Below are 19382 nucleotides of genomic sequence, written 5' to 3'. Positions count from 1 at the left end.
GTCCTTGCCCCCGCCCCACGGCCCCTCCCTGTGCGAGGGTTCCTTCCTCCCCAGAGCCTGGCCCCAACTCGCTCCTCCCGCACGGCCTCCCTAGGGCATCCGCTCTAAAGAGGCGCGTTGCTGCGGAGGAGGCGTCGGAATTGATCGTCCGCTGGCCATCCCATCGCAAGCTCCCAACATTTTCCTACTTAGCCCAATGCATCCCGTTCCTGCTAGTAGAAGATTTCCCATATTTCACTGTTGCTGGACATCCCCTGAAGCTCCTCAAGAGGACCTCATGGCCAACACTGAGCTCAGCATTCCCCAAACAGGCACTTGCTTCCTGGGTTCTCAGTTCATAAGGGAATGCCGCCATCACTCAGGTGTGCCCACAGTTAATTTGAGAGTCGCTCTTGCCCCCACATTCTTCACCCCTCAATCATTCCTGTAGAATCCATCCTGAGAATCTCCCTTTAAAGATTTCTTGAATTTTCTCATCTCCACCTCCTGTGTTATCTCCTACTCATCCTTCCAGGCCTAATCGAAAAAGCTTTCCCTCCCTCCCTTCCATCTCTGTATCCTCATTATAGTTAGTACAAGTTTTTATCAGTGAGCTGACGACTCCAGGTTGAGGCCATGTATGAGTCATTTGGGTGAACCCAGAGCCCAGCATGGTGCTTGGCATAGGCAAGACATCCCTGAGAGTTTCTTTAATGGCTCTACCTACTTTGGTTGTTACTGCTCTAGTTCATAATCTTATTAGCTTTCTCAATTTGCACCTGTCTCTCAGCTCATCTTTTAGTCTCCAGTTTGTCTTCTTGCAACCCCTCCTCCACACAATTCACTCAGTATGATCTCTCTTTTGTTCAAAATTAACCCTATTTCCCCTTCTTTAAATCCTTCAGTAGATTTCCACCTAGAAGATCTACACAGTGACAGAGGCCTGCCCTGCTCTACCCTATCTCTAGACATTTCTTCCATACCTAATCCCTCCTTTTGCCCTCCTGACACTGTAGCTTTTTGAGCATCCATGCTCTGCACTCAGGGATAGATACTCCATGCCCCATGTCCCCCAGTTCCCTTCTTTAACTTGTTAAGGACTGGCAAGCCTTCATTTTTCCTTCCAAGTCATTCTTCCTCCCCATCTCCTAGAGTCTTGAGTTTGTTGCCTCCTCTGAGTTTTCAATAGTTCACTGGCTTCCCTCTGATCACATGTATTTTTATTGTTTGGTGAGGCATCTCTATTCAGTCACCCAGCATAAGGAAATACCAGTAAAGGAGAAGGACATTGTGAGGGAAGCCTTAAGCCCAGTACAGGGTTGGGAAACTTCTATAGTTTGGATCTGGAATGCCCCCCAGAGGCCCAGGTGTTAGTCTTGGTGTTATTGGGAGGTGGTAGAATCTTTAGAAATTGAGGCCTAGTGGGAGATCCTCCATCACTGGGGGTGTGCCCTGAAGGGGATTTGGGGACTCCAGTCTATCTTTTTTTCTTTTTTCTTTGGCTTTTTGGGCATGAAGTGAACTGGTGAACTCCTCCTTCTCCCATACTCCTCCTCCTTCTCCACCCCACCCCCCGCCCTTTTGTGTGTGTGTGTGTGTGTGTTGCTGGGGATTTAAACCAGAGGTGATCTACCACTAAGCTACATCTCCAGTTCTTATTATTTATGTTATTATTTTGTTTTTTATTTTGAGACAGGGTCATGCTACTTACTGACCTTGAACTTAAAGCCCTCTTGCCTTATCCTCACAAGTAGCTGGGATTGTAGGCATGCCCTACCATAAACAAATTATGTTTGTCATAATTTGTATGTTCTCAGAAAAGTCACTTCCATTCTCTACACCTGTTTCCTTAATAATAAATTGGGGGCAATGAGTCCTAGTTTATGAGGTTGCCAGGAGGGTTAAGGGGGGTAATGGTTAAGAGGGTTAGGCACCTAGCAGGAGCTAAGTAAATGGGAATCCAAATTGGAAACCAGTACCCCCTGCTTTTAAGGACTAGTTCAACAATTTTTTAAAACTTTATTTTTGGTACTGGGGATCTAGGGATGCTGAACTACATCCTCCATCCTTTTTTATTTTGAATTTTGAGACAGGATCTTGCTAAATTGCTGAGGCTGGCCTTGAACCTGCATGCCTCCTGGCTCAGCCTCTGGAGTCACTGGGATTACAGGCATGCACCACCATGCCTGGCTCACTTTAACAATTTTTAAAATCTAGCAAAACTGTAACTACTACTTGCCAGGCATTGTATAAAGAGTAGGGGATGCCTAGCTAGTTCCTGGGTTACTTTCTGCTTCATTTCCTACCAGTTCCCCTTTCCAACAGCACATCCAGGGCGTAGTTAGTATTCAGTTAGCATTGTACTTTCTAAAAATAAATAAATAAATAAATAAAAGAACTACTTACAGGTCCTCGGACATATCATTCTGTGTTGTACTTCTCTGTCTTTCCTACATAGTACTGCATACCCTGCATAGTACTGAATACCCTTTCTTCCTTGTTCATCAAGTGAAATTTGCTGTTTTTCCTTCCTTTCACTGTGTTATTTTAAAAATTTATTTATACCCATGTCATAGCACTGGGCCATAATTATCTATTTGCAAGTCTAACCCCTTGAAGGCAAGGACACTGGGCTGAATATGAGTGGTACTAGATAAACCTTTGAGTAAAGGAAGGATAAGACAAGGTCTTTGCCTTGGAGGAACTCCAAGTGGAGTGAAGAGTCAGATTCATGATAGATTAAAAGTGGCCACAGTCCTTTGTAGCTTTTCCTCTTGAGAGCTGGATTTCCTCATCCCTTGATTAAGGGCTAGCTTTGTGACTTGCCTAATAGAAACTGGTGGAAATCATGTTGTGTGAGTTCCAGATCTAGCTTTGGACTTGCAACTTTGGCCTTTACCCTCTTGGTGGGACATTTCCAGGAGGCTGCTAAGAAGCCAAGAGGCTACCCGGAAGAGGACCAGGGCACTCCAATTTCCCAGACATGTCATGGGACCATTTTGGACCTTCTAGCCCAGCCAGTCCTTAGCTGAATGAGCTGCATAAGTGAGGAAATGCCCAGTAAACCCACAGAACATAAGAAATAATAAGTGGCCAATGGGTTTTGGGATAGTTTGTTAGGCGTCAATAGATAAAACATACCTAAACAGTTGATCACAACATAGGGTGACAGGGGCAATAACAAGGACACAGGGGTCATGAGAAAAGACCACCAAGTCTTTTGGAGATGGTATTTGGGCAGGATGTTGAAGGATAATTAGAAATTTGATATGGTGGGGTAAAATAGCACTGTTAGAAGAAGCAGCTGTGTAAAGATAAGGAGGCAAGAAAGGAAAGGCACAGGGTGGGTGGGTAGCATTGATTCAATGAACATAGGCCACGGGACTCATGGAGGGGAGTAGCAGAAATGGAAGCTGGAAATACAGGTTGAATTTAAATCACTGAAGGTCTTGTTATGCAGAGGATCTTGAACTTTATCTTATAGGAAGTCACTTAATTTGATTTGCCCTTTAAGAGGTAAACTTAGACAGGGTCTTGGGTTTTAACCTGAGAAGCATCCAGATAGGCTCTAGAGGTTTCCTCACTTCCTGAGTTACTTGCATGTACAATGCTGTGTATGAATGTGTGTGTGATCATATATGTATTTTTTAGGCAAGAAACTTTTCTCATATTCTGTTGAGAATAAAAGAAACACCAACATTTTGGGGGTAGGAACAGGGTGTGTGTGTCAAGGAATTGAGGTGATTTTTGCCTGATGGCTATTCTTTTCCTAGTTCAGCAGGTGGTGAGACTGATGCTGTGAGAGAAGTAGGGCCTCTAAAAGCAGGGGTTCTGCTTAGCCTTTGCAGTGAAACTCTCCAGGACAGAGCCTCGTCTTCCTCTCAGACAAGGATGCCCAAGAGGTCATTTCTCTACCTCACATCAGGGTTTTCTGGATCAGGGCAACATCTCCTTGGGGGCTGACTGGGCTGCTGCTCTCAAATCAGGATTCATGAGGGTGGGGCTTCCTCTCCAGCACTGGCACTTTGGGCTACTCAGTTCAAGCTCTACACAAAGGCATTTATTGGAGGAGGTGCCGGTGGAGGCTGGTGTCAAGCCCACACTTGGCACTCCACTCTCCAAGCTCTGCACCCTGATTCCACACTGTGTCAGCTGGGAGGACAGAGTGCCTGAGAGGACATGTTTCTCTAGTTCCCACCAAGGCTTGGTGTGAGCCAGCAGGGACCCTGGCTCTCCACTGCAGCTTATCACTCCCTACTGTTTTGCCTCTCCACCAAGGCAGGGCTGTGTTTCCCTGTTCTTATTGGGGATCCCTCAGATGCTCTCCTGCCATTTAGATAAATTTCCTGGAGCAGGCCTTGTTTTCTTCTTTCTGACAGGGGTGCCCAAAGGCAGGGCTCTACCTCTTAGGTAAAAACTTCTGAGGGAAGTTCTTTCTCCTTCCTACACAAAGAAGTGTCATCTATAGCTAAGCTGTTATCCTTAGGCTCCCTTCGCTTTTTGCTCTGATCTTTTAGGACTGTGTGATGACTCCCTTCCTGTTTGCCCACAGGCAATATCTACCTTTTTCTCTACATGGGCCTGATACCAAGTTTTGGCAGGATTGACTGTTGATTTGCTGAAGAGTTCCCCACCCCCACTCCCCCAGCAGGGATTGAACCACTGAACCCAAATCCCCAGCCTTTTTAATTTTTATTATTACTTTTTATTTTGAGACAGCATCTTGCTAAGTTACTTAGGGCCTCACTAAGTTAGTGTGGCTGGTCTTAAATTTGTGATCCTCCTTCCTCAGCCTCTGGAGTTGTTTGGATTATAGGTGTGTGCCTCCATGCCTGGCTACACATCTTGCTTTCGAATACTAAAGTCTTCAGTGATTCTAGCCTATGTCTCTGGCTTTCTTATAAAGCAAAACTCCCTAGGATACTTCCTGGTGGATAGGACACTTAAGAGGTACTCTGAGCCCAGCAGAGCCCAGGGGACCTTGGCATCTTTCCTTAAGAACCATCCATCTTTAAGATCCATCCATCAGTGGCACCTGGGCCTTCTGAGTTTACTTAGACACAAGAGGGAACCAAACACAGTTCAGTCCTCTTCTCAGACCTCCCTAGGAGGGGAAAAGCTAGCAACAAGCCTGGTCTTGAAGCTCTCACCTAGATGAGCTAATCTCTCTCATGGCCACCTGCCCTCCTCACCTGGTATCTGTCTGAGTGGTGCAGATCATCAGTGGCAGATGAATGTGGTGATGCTGTTGGAGATTCTCCTTCCCTCTTGATGGAAGCAGACAACAGGAGGGACTGGAAGAAGAAAAAGGACAAGTGGCCTCAGACCAAATGGGACCTGTAGTCAGTCCCCTGGAGTTACCAGTCCTGTAGAGCTTTTGGGAGTGAAGCAGAAAGAAGTAGGGCAGAAGGTGACAGAAGGCCACCTTTGAGATTCTGAAGACATATGGTCAGGCACAGGAGTATGGTTATGGGAGAGAATGGTTGATTTTAGGTCTAGGTATAGACTCCCTCCCACCCCAGAGCATCCAAACCTCCATCCCTGCTGCAGTTAATCTCTGCCCCAGGGAACTGACACTCTCAGTCCACTCTCTGTGGGCTGAACAGTGGGCAGAACCTGCTTTATTATCCCTTAGAGAGCAGACACTCTGAAACCCCCATGAAAGGTTGGGGGTAAAACCACATATCCACCACCCTGCCTGCCCCTAATACAGGCTGATGGCAGCCCTCTATGGAGACAGTAAATTAAATAGTATGTATGAGTTTCCTGCGTGCAGCTAGGGATGTACGCTGGGTCCATTTATCCCTGTGCTGTGGCGATGACCCCAGCAAAAACCCCAGCAAAACTAATCCCCCCATGTCAATCCTGCACGGCCTCTTCTACATACGCCTGCAGTTTAGATTAATAAACTGTCTACTTTAAATTGTTTGCGAGCACCACAATTCTAAATACCACATGGCACATTCAGCCTGAGAGCCAGCTCTTGCCAAGGCCTGTTCAGCTGCAAACTGGGGGCCCAGAGGCCTAAAAGCAATCCATACTTCCTCCCCCCACCTTCTCCAGCCTGCACAGCTCTGAGCAGGAAGCACACAATTCCCTAGGAGTCCTCCCCAGCCTAGAAAGCCATGCCAAATCGCCAGTGACAGCCCAAAGAAAGCAATTTGGGAAAGATGGAGCAACCATTTATCCTTCATCTCCGACTGAGCCTTAGGATGTGACCCGCATGCGGTGGCCATGTTGCACATCCTCAGGCAAGGGCTCTGGGAAGGGAAGGGGCAGCTGCTGATCTGGCAGGGATCCCTGACTCGCCCACAGCCCAGAGAGGAGGCTGCAGAGAGCCTGGAGTGGGATTCCCTGCAACTGGCAGCTCCTTTTTCACCCACCCAAGCCCCAAAAGAGGCCTGTGGGCAACTCAGCCCCAGATCAGATAGAAGGTGATGTCAGGCAATGCCCTTCTCCTCTGGTCCCAACGCTGAGGAGGGTGAACAATGTGGGTCCCCCACCATGAAAAACTCATGCTTGTGTGCACTTTCTCTCTCTCCCTCCCTTCCTTCCTCTCTCTTTTTCTCTGGGTTAGAAGCCCTGAGAGGCCTCAGCATTACACCTGGGGCAAGCAGAATAAAAAAAGGTCACTGGTGCTTTTTAAACATGGACCAAAAAGCAGTAAAATGTGTTTTGAAAAAAAAATCTCAGCATTAAATCATGACTTTTTGCCTGGCTCTTCGCCTCATTAAAAGTGGCCTTTTGGAAGGTAAAATTATCATTGTAAGCGATAAGATCTTTAAGAAAATAATTCACGGCTTCTTCACCCTTTAATATGATAGCCGCCACCGGCTAATTTTTTTCTTAATGGCAACGAGGCCATCAATCTTGTCTAAGGCCTCCTCGCCCTCTCCTCCTCCTCCCTCCCGCCTTCTCCCTATCTTCCTAGTCTCTTGCTTCAACCTTCTGCCTCCTACCTCTTTCCCCCATGACCTGCTTCCCTAAAGCTGAGGTCAAGGCCAAGGATAGGTCAGGAACTGTTCAGCTGTGAGGATTAAGCGTATATCTGGAAGTGGGTGAGCAAGTGTCTCTTATCTCATCTGGTGGCCACTCTTCCTGTGTATGTGGTTGTGGGAATGTGCCCAAGTTTAAGACTTCCTGTGTGTGTATTCTGACCAGGCTTTGTGTATGGGTCTGCATATGTGGGAGGTAGGAATGGATGCAGATTTTTAGGATTTGGCCTTAGAATATTTGGCCTTTCTGGTGTCCAAGTTCCCAAAACTGCCAGCCATACTCAGATGTCAGATGTCACTGGTGTATTGGCCAATGTGCAAGTTTTGTCATGACCTTCCTTAACCACACCATTCAATGCTGCAGGCTGGGATGAGTTTGGCCAGTGTGGCTCCCTACCTCTGTGAGTCGCAGTTGCCTGGCTTTCCCACCTTTCTCTTTGGGGCTGGCAGGCCTTTGCCTCCTTGGCCAGGGCCTGCACCAGTCCAAAGCTGGGCTCAGTTCTCTGCTTCTCCTCTTCCAGCTGACTGCAGCTGAGAGACTTCTAAAATGAAGGTGCCAAGTTCACCTTTATCCTTTGTAAAGGCCTGCAGAATAGTGAGGCCAACCCTGCAGAAGTGATACCTATCACTTTGGCTCCTTTTCCCAAAACGACCCTCTCAGAGGTCACCAATGACTTTAAGTCTTCCAAATACAGTGGGTCCCTCACCAGCCTTTCCCTTTTGCATTGCTGAGTACCCATACATTCCAAAACATTTTTTTTCCTTAAGATCTCAGATACTATGTTATCCAGTGGTCCTCCTAACACACTAACTGTCCCTCCTCTGTCTCCTTCCCAGCCTTCTGGACCTCACCTTGACTGGAAGTGCAGGATTCCTGAGATTCCCTGAGCTTCAACACCCATGCCTCACTCCCTATAATATACACTAAGAGGGGGTTATTTTGAAAACTTATAAGAAGGGCAACCTTATGCTTTGGGTGGAGCAGGGGATACTTATCGGTAAGGGCTTAGTGTTCCTCTCCATGTCCTTATCCCTTCCAAATCATCATCTTTGGAGAAGAAGTACCATCTTCCTCTGTAGGGAGTTCTCAGCATAAATTATGTTATTATACTAAGTTTCTCTGGCCCCTCCTTTGAGACAGATACTCGCCCTTCATGTTTCCTTTCTCCATCTGATGCTTTCAAGGTTCTCTTCCATAATGTGTGTTTAGAGGGGCAGACTGTCTCCTTCGATCACCAACATCCTCTCTGGTTCCTTACTGCATTGCACATACACCCAATGGTCTGGCTTCTAAGGCCCTGCACTGTCTTGAACTCAATTTCTATATTTTTCTTCACCTGCTACAGCTCATCTTCCTCCTTTTAGTCTCCCAGCCTTAGTGTTTGGGTTGCCCATATCCCCAAGCCACTCTTGACTCTGATCCCTCTCCTTCCTCCTAGGAGGAAGTCAGATGAAACACCCCCACCCCCACCCCACACACACAGTAGCTCTAGGCCTTAGGTTGATGTTCAAACCCAGGAGACATTGGGTATCCAGGAGGAGCTCCTTTCTTTCAGGAAGAACCAGATCTGGGTAGAATTAGGTCAGGATGGACAGGAGGAAAACATAATTGACCACCTACCTTGGGGGTGCCTGGAGCCATGGCATCCTTCAGAAGGGAATTCTTGCTGCCAAGAAAAAAGAAAACAGGGTTGATCGTTATACCTGCTGCCCAGGGTATGTAAAACTAAAGTACCAAGAAGAACCTAAGAGAGATGGTATAGCCAGCCTTACCCAGCCAGCTTAGCCAAGTACCACGCAACCTATTCTACACAGTGGCCTGGCCTACCTTATCAGCCTTTATCCGGGGCCAAGGGCCATGCTGATCACTGGTAGAGAGATACGCATACAAGGCATGGGAGACTCCTCAGTGGATCTGAGGAAAGGAACTTTACCTGACTCCTGGGATTAGCCCTAAACATTCTGCCTGCCTAGGAGGCTTCCTTTCTTTCCCAACGCCCTGTCCCCAGCCTGTTCTTATCTCCTATGGGATTGGGGTGATGAAGCTGACATGGCTCTTGTCAATTCTCCCTCCAACACGCTGCAAACTGTGTTAGGCCAGGAATGATCTCCCCCTGATTCAATTTGTCAGCCCCAGGCCCTCCGGCATCGGGCGCGGCAGGCGGGCGGGAGCTGGGCCCTGAAATATGGTGGGCAGCTCAGAGAAGGCGGGGGCCGGGGCGGGAGGTGATGGATGGGCTGTGGGGGAGGCGAGGACTGTGTTTAATAACAAAATTGGTATGCAAGGCCACATCCCGCGCTAAGCATGAGTGATCCAGAGCCACAAAGTATTACAAATCCCCGCTAAACAGATGCTGACAATGGAACAAGACGTATCAAATCAGATCCACTTCAGAAACATTAATATCCCTGTTCCTGTCCCTCCCTGCCTGCTGCCCTCGCTATGCTCACCACATCTGTGCTCACACATTTGCTTGAGTGCACACACACACACACACACACAAATACATGTATACAGAGGTGCTGGCCAATACATGTACAAAGGCAGATGCAGCCCATTTTTATAGGGTCTCCACATATACATACATGTAGAGCACATCCATGGAAACATTCAGAAGGCGCAAAAGATATACACACATCCAATGCAGAATATGTGAGATGTATATGAATATACTAAGTCTGTTTACCTAGGGAATACCCACAAGAGCTTGGCTAGTATGCACAAGGCCCTGGGTTCAATCCCCAATACCCCAGGATGGCTTAAAGAACCCCAAAAAACAAAAAAACAAAAAAAATAGGACACTCCAACAGATGTGCTTAGACATCCACAGGGTCAGACTTAGACACACCCAATGTGCAAGTAAAACACAAGCAGATTTGGATAAAGTAGTGACTTCAATGGTGAGGAGGGCTGTTTGCCAGTCCAGGGAGTATTTCTGTGTGTTTGTGTATTGCAGTGCTGGGCATAAAATCTAGAGTCTTACATATGCCAGGCAAATGCTCTACTATTGAATTAAATCCCCAGTTCCTGGAGATAGTTTTGATTGTTGAAACTTGGGCGGGGAGGGGGGATTACTACTGGCATCTAGTGGGTAGAAGAAGCTAAACATCCTACAGTATCATGGACAGCTCCTCACGAATCAGACTTATCTGACCCAAAATGTCAATAGTGCTGAGGTTGGGACACACATATCCATAGACTATAATGCTGCCAATAGGCACATATACAAATGCAGTTACACCTAGAGAGTGCATACAACACAGGGTTGCAGGGTCATAATTCCAGAGATGTGGCCATAAAGACAAATTCAATGCGAGGAAAATCTGCTCATGCACACAGGTCCACATAAACTGCACAGGTAAGACATCCACAGGCACTGACACAAACCAAGATGCACAGTCATCTCCAGAGGTACACACATATGGGCATACATACAAACACACATACACCACAGTGCAGAGGCCCTTGGCTCAGCAATAGGGTAAAACCAAGGTCTGAGTGTAAGAAAGAGCTATTACCAGTCAGATCACACAGAAGGGGCATCGTAGACTAAGAAGGACAGACAGAAAAGGTCCCATTCAATTACCTTTCATTCCCATCCATTTTAGGCCTTGATCTAGGCATCGGAGATACAGAGGGGAAACTGAGCTACTCTCGAGGAGCAACTTGTTGGTGAGTTCATGACTTTTATCATTACTATACTCTTCAATTCACTCAGTAAGCAAGTACTAATATCACCTTTCTGCCTACATAGTAAGGCATCTAATGTATACAGTGTGTTTACCAGGCCCTATCCCCAACTGGGATATAAGTAGTATCTAGTTGGATCAAGTAAGAACAGAAAAGGAAAGAATGAACAATTATTGTACACCCACTATATATCATAGTTACAGGCTTTCCTGCACCTCCACAGATACTGGGGATTGAACTCAGGAGTGCTTTACCCCAGAGCTACATCACTCCTTTTTTGAGACAAGGCCTCACTAAGTTACCCAGACTGGCCTCAAACTTGTGGTCTTCCTACTTCAGTCTCCTGAGTTGCTGGATTTCAGGTGTGCAACACTGTGCCTGCCTAAGACACAGGCTTTAAATGTCTTATCTCACTGAATCTTCACAAAAACTTTACAAAGTTGACTAATGAGTTATGTGACAACTTTGTGTTCACAGTCTGTGAAGGGTTTGGGATTTGAGTTTGTATCTGACCAAATCTGAAGTGTTGGTTTTTATTTTATTTATTTTTTGAGACAGGGAAGGAGGAGTCTTGTTACATTGCCTAGGCTGGCCCTGAGTTCCTGAGCTCCTGAGATCCTGCTGCCTCAGCCTTCCAAGTAGCTGGGACTGTAGCCTCCATGCTCACACAAAGTAATCATTTATATATATTTAGTTGTTGATGGATCTTTATTATTATTTTTAAATTTGTTCACTTATATGCAGTGCTGAGAATCAAACCCAATGTCTCACACATGCTAGGCAAGTGCTCTACCACTGAGCTACAACCCTGGCCCAGAGTGCTTATATATATATATATATATATATATATATTAGTTGTAGTTGGACTCAATACCTTTATTTTATTTATTCATTTATTTTTATGTGGTGCTGAGGACCGAACGTAGTGCCTCTTGCGTCTAGGCGGGCGCTCTACTGCTGAGCCACAACCCCAGCACCCAGAGTGCTCATTTTTAAATTGCCCACATCATCTTTCTAAGGATATGCAGGGCTCAGGCTTATTTGCAGAACTCTGAGTTTTTTTCTCCTCTGCTTGCTGTGTCACTTTGGGGATGGTCTTACTGACCCTGGGCTTCACTTTGCTGATAAATAGATTTGGGCCATTCAGGGTCAGGATGTCCAGCCTCTTACTTGGTCAAGTTCATGTTCTGGATCTTTTCCTAGCAATGCTCTTTCCTTTCCTTGCATGGAGCTGATACCAGCTCCTATTCTTTCCCTTGCTCTGAGCAAGGGCCCCTCCCTACCTTTCCTCCATCAACCCCATCACCTCCAAGTTTGTTTGGTCTCCCAGAGACTGAGGAGTCTGGTGAGGGGCCTGCCTTGGAAAGAGAGGTCTGTGCTCTGGGAGCTGTTGGCAGCCCAGCTCCCGCCCAGTCCATCAGCTCTGCCTTCTGTCCCTCCCTGTTTCCACAGCCCGCCCTCAACGATTTCCTCCCTTGCTCAGCCACTCGCTGCCTAGTGATCCATGGGTTTTAAATTATAACTGGGACCCAGGAAATGCGTTCCTAAGTACAATATTCATGGGCTGGGCTGACACTTTTAATTAAGGTGATTTACACTGAATTATCCTTGGAAATAAAGAAATGGTGCACTGCCTGGGAATAAACCATCATCACCAGCCGCCTTTGTAAGTTACACTTCGTTTTAATCTATTTGGGGAATTGTTTATCTAGTTCATTACCCAACCAAACACCGAGGCCGGCCTTAAATAAGGCTTAAGTGGGGGTGAGGGCACTGCCATCTCTTTAGCCCGCCTCTCCTCCAGAGTCACCCAGCCTCCATTGGCTTATTTCAGTTCTCTTACAGCTCTGCCCAAAGAGGTAGTTCTCCAGCCCAGAGGCCAGCTCTCACAGTGATTCTAGAGGCCTCTGAGAGAAGATCTCTGAGCTCAGGCCCCAAGAAGCCAACCTGCACCTTCAGCTTGGTGCAATCTTGTCATGACTAAGGCTGTTTCTTTCCTCTGGGTGGAAACTCCTGCCTGAGGGCCACAGAGAGGTCTGGGACCTGCTCGTCCATCTTCAGCTCCCATCTATGTTCCCTGCTTGTCTCTGTACACATGCAGTTCCTACCCTATCACCACCCCAGAGGTGTCTTAAGCTCAGCTTGCCCAGAACCCTGCCTGTTGCTTCCTCCTCTCTTCAGTCACTTGTTTCTCTGCTACCACCACCCTCTCAATCAACCAGGTCAGAAAGTTTTCTCCAAGTAAGTACCCCAGTTAAGTCTTCTGACTTCTTCGTCCTCCAGGTGTCTCACCATCCCTTCTCCTGCATCCCCACCGCTACTGCCATTGTCCTAGGGCAGGCTCATCAAGCATCCTCTGCACCTGGCCCAACCTCCTCATTTGCCTCCCTGCTTCTGCCCCCAGTCCATACATGCCACTGGCTTCCAGAGCATTTCTTCTGCAGCCCATCTTGCTCTGAGAGAGCTTCCTCCTGGCTCACAAATATTCTCATTACTGCTACTACGTTTAGACTCCTTCCAGCATGGAATCTGTCCTCAACCTAACATTGCCCTTGTTCTGTCTGCTAAATCCTGGGGTCTAAAGGAGCCCTTGTGCAGGACTGAGGAAAGACGGGTGAGGACGGTGTGTGAGCATTGTCTCTGATCTCAGATGTGAAAATGTTTTGAAAAGTCTATGTGCTGTGCCAAAGGAAGTTCTGATTACTTTTTCTGGGAGGGTCTGGCTGGCCATGTACCCATGGGAATGTGCATCTTTGGGAAGGTGGTTCTTTCAAGGTTGTGTGAGCACACTTATGTATGTGGAAATGAGATTTATGTGCACACCTATGTGTTGTGCCTGTGTTTGTGAAGGGTAAGTTCCCTGATTTTCCTGTGGGCCCCTGGGTATGACCACAATAGCATCTGGTTGCCAAAGAAGCCTGCTTTGTGCTGTTGGGTTGACAGAACTGATGGCAGAACAGACCCACCTGGAGAGCCACTCAAGCAGAGCCACGTGGGAGAGAGGCACTCACCCAGGTTGATGCAGGGCACCCTGGCAGCAGCATCCAAAGATTCAGGAGTGGGCCAGTCTAAGGAAAGTTCCCAGAGGCAAAGGAGACAAGGCAGGGTGAGACAGGGAAGGGGTCAGTTGGAAAGCAGAAGGCAAGGGCTATCAGGGGTAAGAAGAGAGAGGAGCAGCTGGGAGAGGGAACAAGGGGAAAAACAAGAGAGAATTGGAGAGCTGGGGAGGAGGCCTTGGTCACAGGCTGTAGATGGCGAATGCCCGCGGTTGGGCTCTGCCCTCTTATGGGACTCAGTTTCTCCATCTGTGAAATGGCCACTCTAAGGTCCCTCTCTGCCAGATGCTGATGTTGGGAAGAAGAAAGGAGGGCACATGTGTCAGAGGCCTTGGTGTCTCATCTTTTCCCAGCCTCCTTTGCTCTCCTTCTGTCCTCTGGAGAGCTGGCAGGGGCGGGGCAAGGACAGCAGAGGCTGGGGCTCCCTCCGCACCACCCGCCCCGCCCCGCGCACGCACGCGGCCGGCCCGTCAGCCCGGAGGGAGCTGACACGCTCCTTGGGAATTTATCACGCACCCAATTACAATGTTAATTGGCAAGTTCCTGAAATCAATTAATTCGCAAATTTTTTCCAATTAAAAATCCAGATAAATCACGAGGGCGGCGGCGGGCCGGTCCAGCCTGCAGTCCAGTGGGCGCAGCGGCCGCAGGGAGGGGAGCGCGGGCGAGGAGAGGGGAGGGGGCGGCGGGCGCGGCTGCCCTTGAACGCCTTTGCCGGCCGGTCCGACTGTCAGCACGCCGGGCGCGGCGGGGCCGAGACAGATAAAACCATCGACCCGTCGCCGCCAGCGCTTCGGCTTTATCGATCCGACGGGAATTTCACTTGCTGTGCAGATCCCGCTGTCCGGCTGTCAGACACCCGCTGGTGGGGAGGGGGGCGTGCCGGGGGCACAGGGCGTGCACGTGTGGAGGGCGGCGTGGGCGAAGGGGGTGCTGGGCAAGACCCGGACGTGAGGGGACAGATGCTGGGGACGCAAGACACAGCCAGAGGGGCAGGAAGCAGATGCGGGGTGGGGTAAGGTATAGGGGTTAAGGGTGTGCAGAAAGGGGATGCTCCTGGGAAGACGTGGGGGATGAGGGATTGTGCAAGGTCCTGGATGGAAGTCGAACAAGGAAGGCTTTGGGCATTAAGGGATGGCCTGGGCAGTACAGGTGTGTGTGTGTGTGGGGTGTTCCCAATGAGGAGGCAGAAAGAGAGTTCCCATTCTCCAGACCCTCAAGGGTACACTGCCTTTACCAGACTCTGCAGGTCCCTCCATCTCTGCCTCTGTTTTCAGTTTCCTGAGACATCCTCCATTGGGAGCAAATTACACACAACTCTTCCTGGACATCGAGGTATGGCACTCAGCAGCAGGATGTTTCTTTCACTTTCTACCCCTGGCAGGTCAGTCTTGGATGTGTAAGTGTTTGGGGGAGGTGGCATTAAGAGCAGGGGCACAGGAGTCAGATTTCTTGAGTTTGAATTCTATCTTTACCACTTATTAACTGTGCAATGTTAGTGAAGTCACTTAACCTTTCTGTTTCCTCATCTGTAAAATGGGTAATAATTAGAGTTATGTACCACATAATGATGTTTTGGTCAATGACCCACTGCATGTGTGGCAGTGATCACATATTATGTCACCTAGTGATATTGTAGCCATCTTAGTCCTGTAAGTGCATTTTATGATGTTTGCATGACAAAAATAGCATAAGGACACATTTCTTAGAACATAGCCCTGTCATTAAGTAACATACAACTGTACCACTTACCCCAAAGGGTTGCTGTGAAGATTAAATAAATTAAGGCAATGTAAAGTAGTTGGCACATAGTGAATGTTCAATAAGGATTATTATTAGTAGTAGTCTTCTTTGGGGGTTTTAAAGTATGCCCACAAACTCTTTTGATACTCCTCCTTTCAAGAAGCAGAGCTTATAGAGCTTAATTTTCCTCCCTTGAGGGACTGGGCTTGGTGACCTGCTTCTATTGAATAGAATAGCATATAGGGGAAGCGATAGTGTGTGAATTCCTAGACTATGAAAGGCATTGTGGCTTCCCTTGGATCACATGTTTGTGGGAATTCAACTGCCATGTCAGAGGGAAACTCAAGCATCCCTCAGAGAGACCTACATGTCAAGGAACTGAGGTGTCCTGCCAACAACCATGTGAGTCCGCCATGTTAGAAACAGATCCTACCATCCCAGTCAGATTTTCAGATGACCACAGCCTTGATTAACATCTTGAGACTGTAGCCTCATGAGACACCTCATGAAACCAGTAGCCACAACTACCCACAACCACTCAGCTAAGCTGCACTAGAATTGATGATCTACAGAAACTGAGATTATAAATGTTTTAAGCCACTAGATTTGGGGATAATTTGTAACATAGAAATTGACAACTACTACTTCTTCCTTCAGTGTTCTTCCCTCAGAGCTGGGCACAGTGGCACATGCTTGTAATCCCAGCTACTAGGGAGACTCAGGCAAAAGGATTACAAGTTTGAGGCCAGCAAGGGTAACTTAGTGGGAGCTTGTCTCAATATAAAAAGGGCTGGGGATGTACTTCAGTGGTAGAACACCTCTGGATTCAATCCTTTGTACCTACACACACACACACACACACACACACACACACACACACAGCCTCCTCCTTCAGGAAGCCTCCTTTACTTTGTGCTGGGTTCGGTGCCTCCATGATACCCCCACAACTCCAGCTTTTCCCATATAGCAGCTTCTTTGCCTTGGGGTTTGTAGTGCCTGACTCTGTATTCTCATATTCTGAGCTTCCCAGGACAGGGACCATTTTGGATCTTTTGCACCCTGCATGGGAGGTTAGGTGGGAGAGTAGAAGGAAAGCAGATCATTCAGGTTTGATGACTTGAACTAAACAAAAAGTGGTGGGATAGGGAGAACCCCCTGTTCTCTTCTACGATATGACCTTGCCACTCCTCCCATCAAAAGGGGCACTTTTCCTTTTTCCTTGCATCTGGGTGGGCTAATACTGCCTTCATCAATAGAGTACAGTGGAAGTGACATTAAATGACTTCTGAGGCTAGGTTATAAAAGGTGATTTAGCTTCCATCTCATTGGCTGGGACATTTGCTTTTGGAGTCCTAAAAATCTACCTATCCCAAGGTTATTAAGCTGAGAAAGGCCAGGCCACATGGGAAAGTCATGTGCAGGTGCTTTGGTCCCAGTGCCATTTGAGGTCCCACCTGATAGCCAGCATCAACCTCCAGATGATCCCAGCTCCCAGCCACTGAATCTTTCCCAAGACCTCTGGAGCAGACACTATCCCTTCTGTGCCCTGTCTGAATTCCTGACTTCACAGATTACACAAGCATAATGGAATAGCTGCTTTATATTGCTAAGATTTGAGATAAGTTTTTATACCTCTCCTCTGCTCCCCTCAGGGTCCAGCTCCTCCTCAGGGTCCTTGAGGAGGTTCAGCCTCCTGTCTGTGGAGTGGGAACACACCTGAGCACATTCTCAAGATTGTTACCTCTCAGTCCTTGAGATTGATGGAGATGGTACTGCTCACTCGCCTGGAAGGCAGAACCAGGCTGAACTTCTGATGGGGCTGCCAGGTCTCATACCAGCTTCTTTATTCTGCCCCGAAGCCTTACATGGCAATAGTAAGCCTGGGGCAGTAACTATGGCAGTACTAGGCCTAGGGCAGTGACTCACTCCTTTCCAACTCCTCTTCTTATCTTTGAGGTTGGGGCCCAAGGGGTCACTCTCCTCCTACTCTCCAGTACCATTCTGCTGGAGGATCTGAGGATTGAAAGCTGAGTGGTGGAGAATGACAGCAGGATCCTGGCTTCTCCCTAGAGGCTGGGGTGTGGCCAGGTGGCTGCTCCTGAAACCTGGTAGCTGGAGCTTCAGTGAAATCCTCCATTGTGCAGGCCCCCCACAGGGGACTTACCTGGTGGGCAGCTGGGCCAGCTGCTCCAGTTCTTGTTCCATATGTTCTTGTAACTCGCTGGGCCTCAGCAGGACCTGGCAGATGGGGCAGATCGGGGCCTGGCTGTCAAACAATGCTGCTGCTTTCTTCTTACCTGGCAGGGGAAGGATAGACATGCATTAGCTGTTCCAGTCCCTGTAGGAAAACTCAGCCATATTGGCTAACACCCCCTAGGGCTTCTTCTTCTTCTTCTTTTTAAAGTATTTTTTATTAGTTATTGATGGATCTTTGCTTATTTATTTGCTTATATGTTGTGGTGCTACAAATCGAACCCAGTGCCTCACACATGCTAGACAAGCGCTGTACCACCGAGCCACAACCCCAGCTCCTCCTAGGCTTCTTGATCTAGAAGAATGGTGAGTCGGAGGGTCTGAGAGCCCACAAACATCACTCATTTTGGGGTTCCAGATGCTGTGGCCATAAATGGTGCCTCCTCAGCTAGCTGCCCCTCTTGGAAGTCTATTGGGACACAATGCTCTGTGCAATCAAACTTGATCACTCCATTTCACACATGTTTAATCATACCATCACCCAGAATATCTAGAGGTTCCCTGACTTTCTCCTTTCCTCATTGATTTCACAGTTATCAGATCTGGAGAAGAAAGACAAGAGAGGGAGAAAGGAGAATGGTTTCTGCAGTCATTCAACAACTATTCCCTCATACTCACTCCAAAATACACATGTGCAGAACAGTGTCATCCTAGAATGGAATCAGATCTAGTCCCTGCTCTTGAGGACCTTGCAGTCAAGTGGGAAAGACCAACAGAGTCTAGGTGATTTCCAGAGCAGCATTCTCTCATCTTTTTTTTTTACTTTTCCCCAAGATTCTGTCCTTAACTTCTGCTCTCCTCATTCTGCGTGCTGAATGATATAGTTTATTCTATAGCTATAATTCCTACCCATGTCCTATTGACTGCAGATTCTGTATTTCTACCCCAGATCCCTCCAGACCCCTATATCCAAATATATAATGAACATTAATGCCTGAATGTTCCAGAAATATCTGAAACTCAACAATTCAAATTGAGTTCTTCAACTTCTTAATTCCTTGCAAACCTACTCCTCCTTTAGCAGAGCCCATCACCGTAAATGATACCTTCATTAATCTACTCACCCAAGCCAGTAATAGCCTCACCATCCATTTCTTCTCTTGCCTTTCCACCTCTTGCACACTTAACTACCAAGTCCTGACCATTCTACTTTAATATTCCTGGAATCTATAGTCTCCCCATTCAGGTCTCACTATTTCTTCCTTGGACAACTTCATTGGCCTCTGTAGGTCTCACTGATTCTGAGTTTTCGTCTCCAAAATATCCTTTAAGTTGTGTATATCCCCAGTATAAGAGTATATTGGGAGCTACCTGGGAGCCTGAACTCTATTCCTGCTTGGTTACTAACGATATCCAGAATAAACTAAGCTAGGAAAGAGCCCTCTGTTTGCTTAGTTTACCCCTCTTGGGATGTCTTAACCCATCCAGTGTTTTCTCAGCCTCTGCTTACAAGCATGAGGATTGAGGAGCTAGAAACATCTCTAGCTATCCATGGATAGCTGTAGGAAGGACTTTTTTTTTCCCCTTTTAACATTGGGGAAGACACTCAGAGCCTTGTACATGCCAGGCAAGTATACTACCACTGAGCTACCTCCCCAGCCCTTTATTTTGAGACAGGGTCTTGATAATTTGCCTGGAATTTGTGATTCGCTTGCCTTAGCCTCT

General features: G+C 47.6%; 1 protein-coding gene across 1 annotated transcript in view; it reads right to left on the bottom strand.

The window, feature by feature from the left end:
• Nucleotides 1–19382, bottom strand: part of LOC113189118 (E3 ubiquitin-protein ligase RNF220-like) — a 193807-nt gene that overhangs the window by 345 nt on the left and 174080 nt on the right. The window contains exons 2-5 of the mRNA XM_077791543.1: nt 17629–17761; nt 8596–8641; nt 5172–5273; nt 5080–5083 (exon numbers count right to left, since the gene is read on the bottom strand). Coding sequence (XP_077647669.1) covers nt 5080–5083; nt 5172–5273; nt 8596–8641; nt 17629–17761 — 285 coding nt within the window. The remainder of the gene's footprint in view (nt 1–5079; nt 5084–5171; nt 5274–8595; nt 8642–17628; nt 17762–19382) is intronic.

This window comes from Urocitellus parryii, chromosome 11 (assembly GCF_045843805.1).
Source record: "Urocitellus parryii isolate mUroPar1 chromosome 11, mUroPar1.hap1, whole genome shotgun sequence".
Lineage (NCBI taxonomy): Eukaryota > Metazoa > Chordata > Mammalia > Rodentia > Sciuridae > Urocitellus > Urocitellus parryii.
The sequence above is the reverse complement of the archived record's forward strand: the minus strand, read 5'-3'. Positions and strand labels throughout refer to the sequence as shown.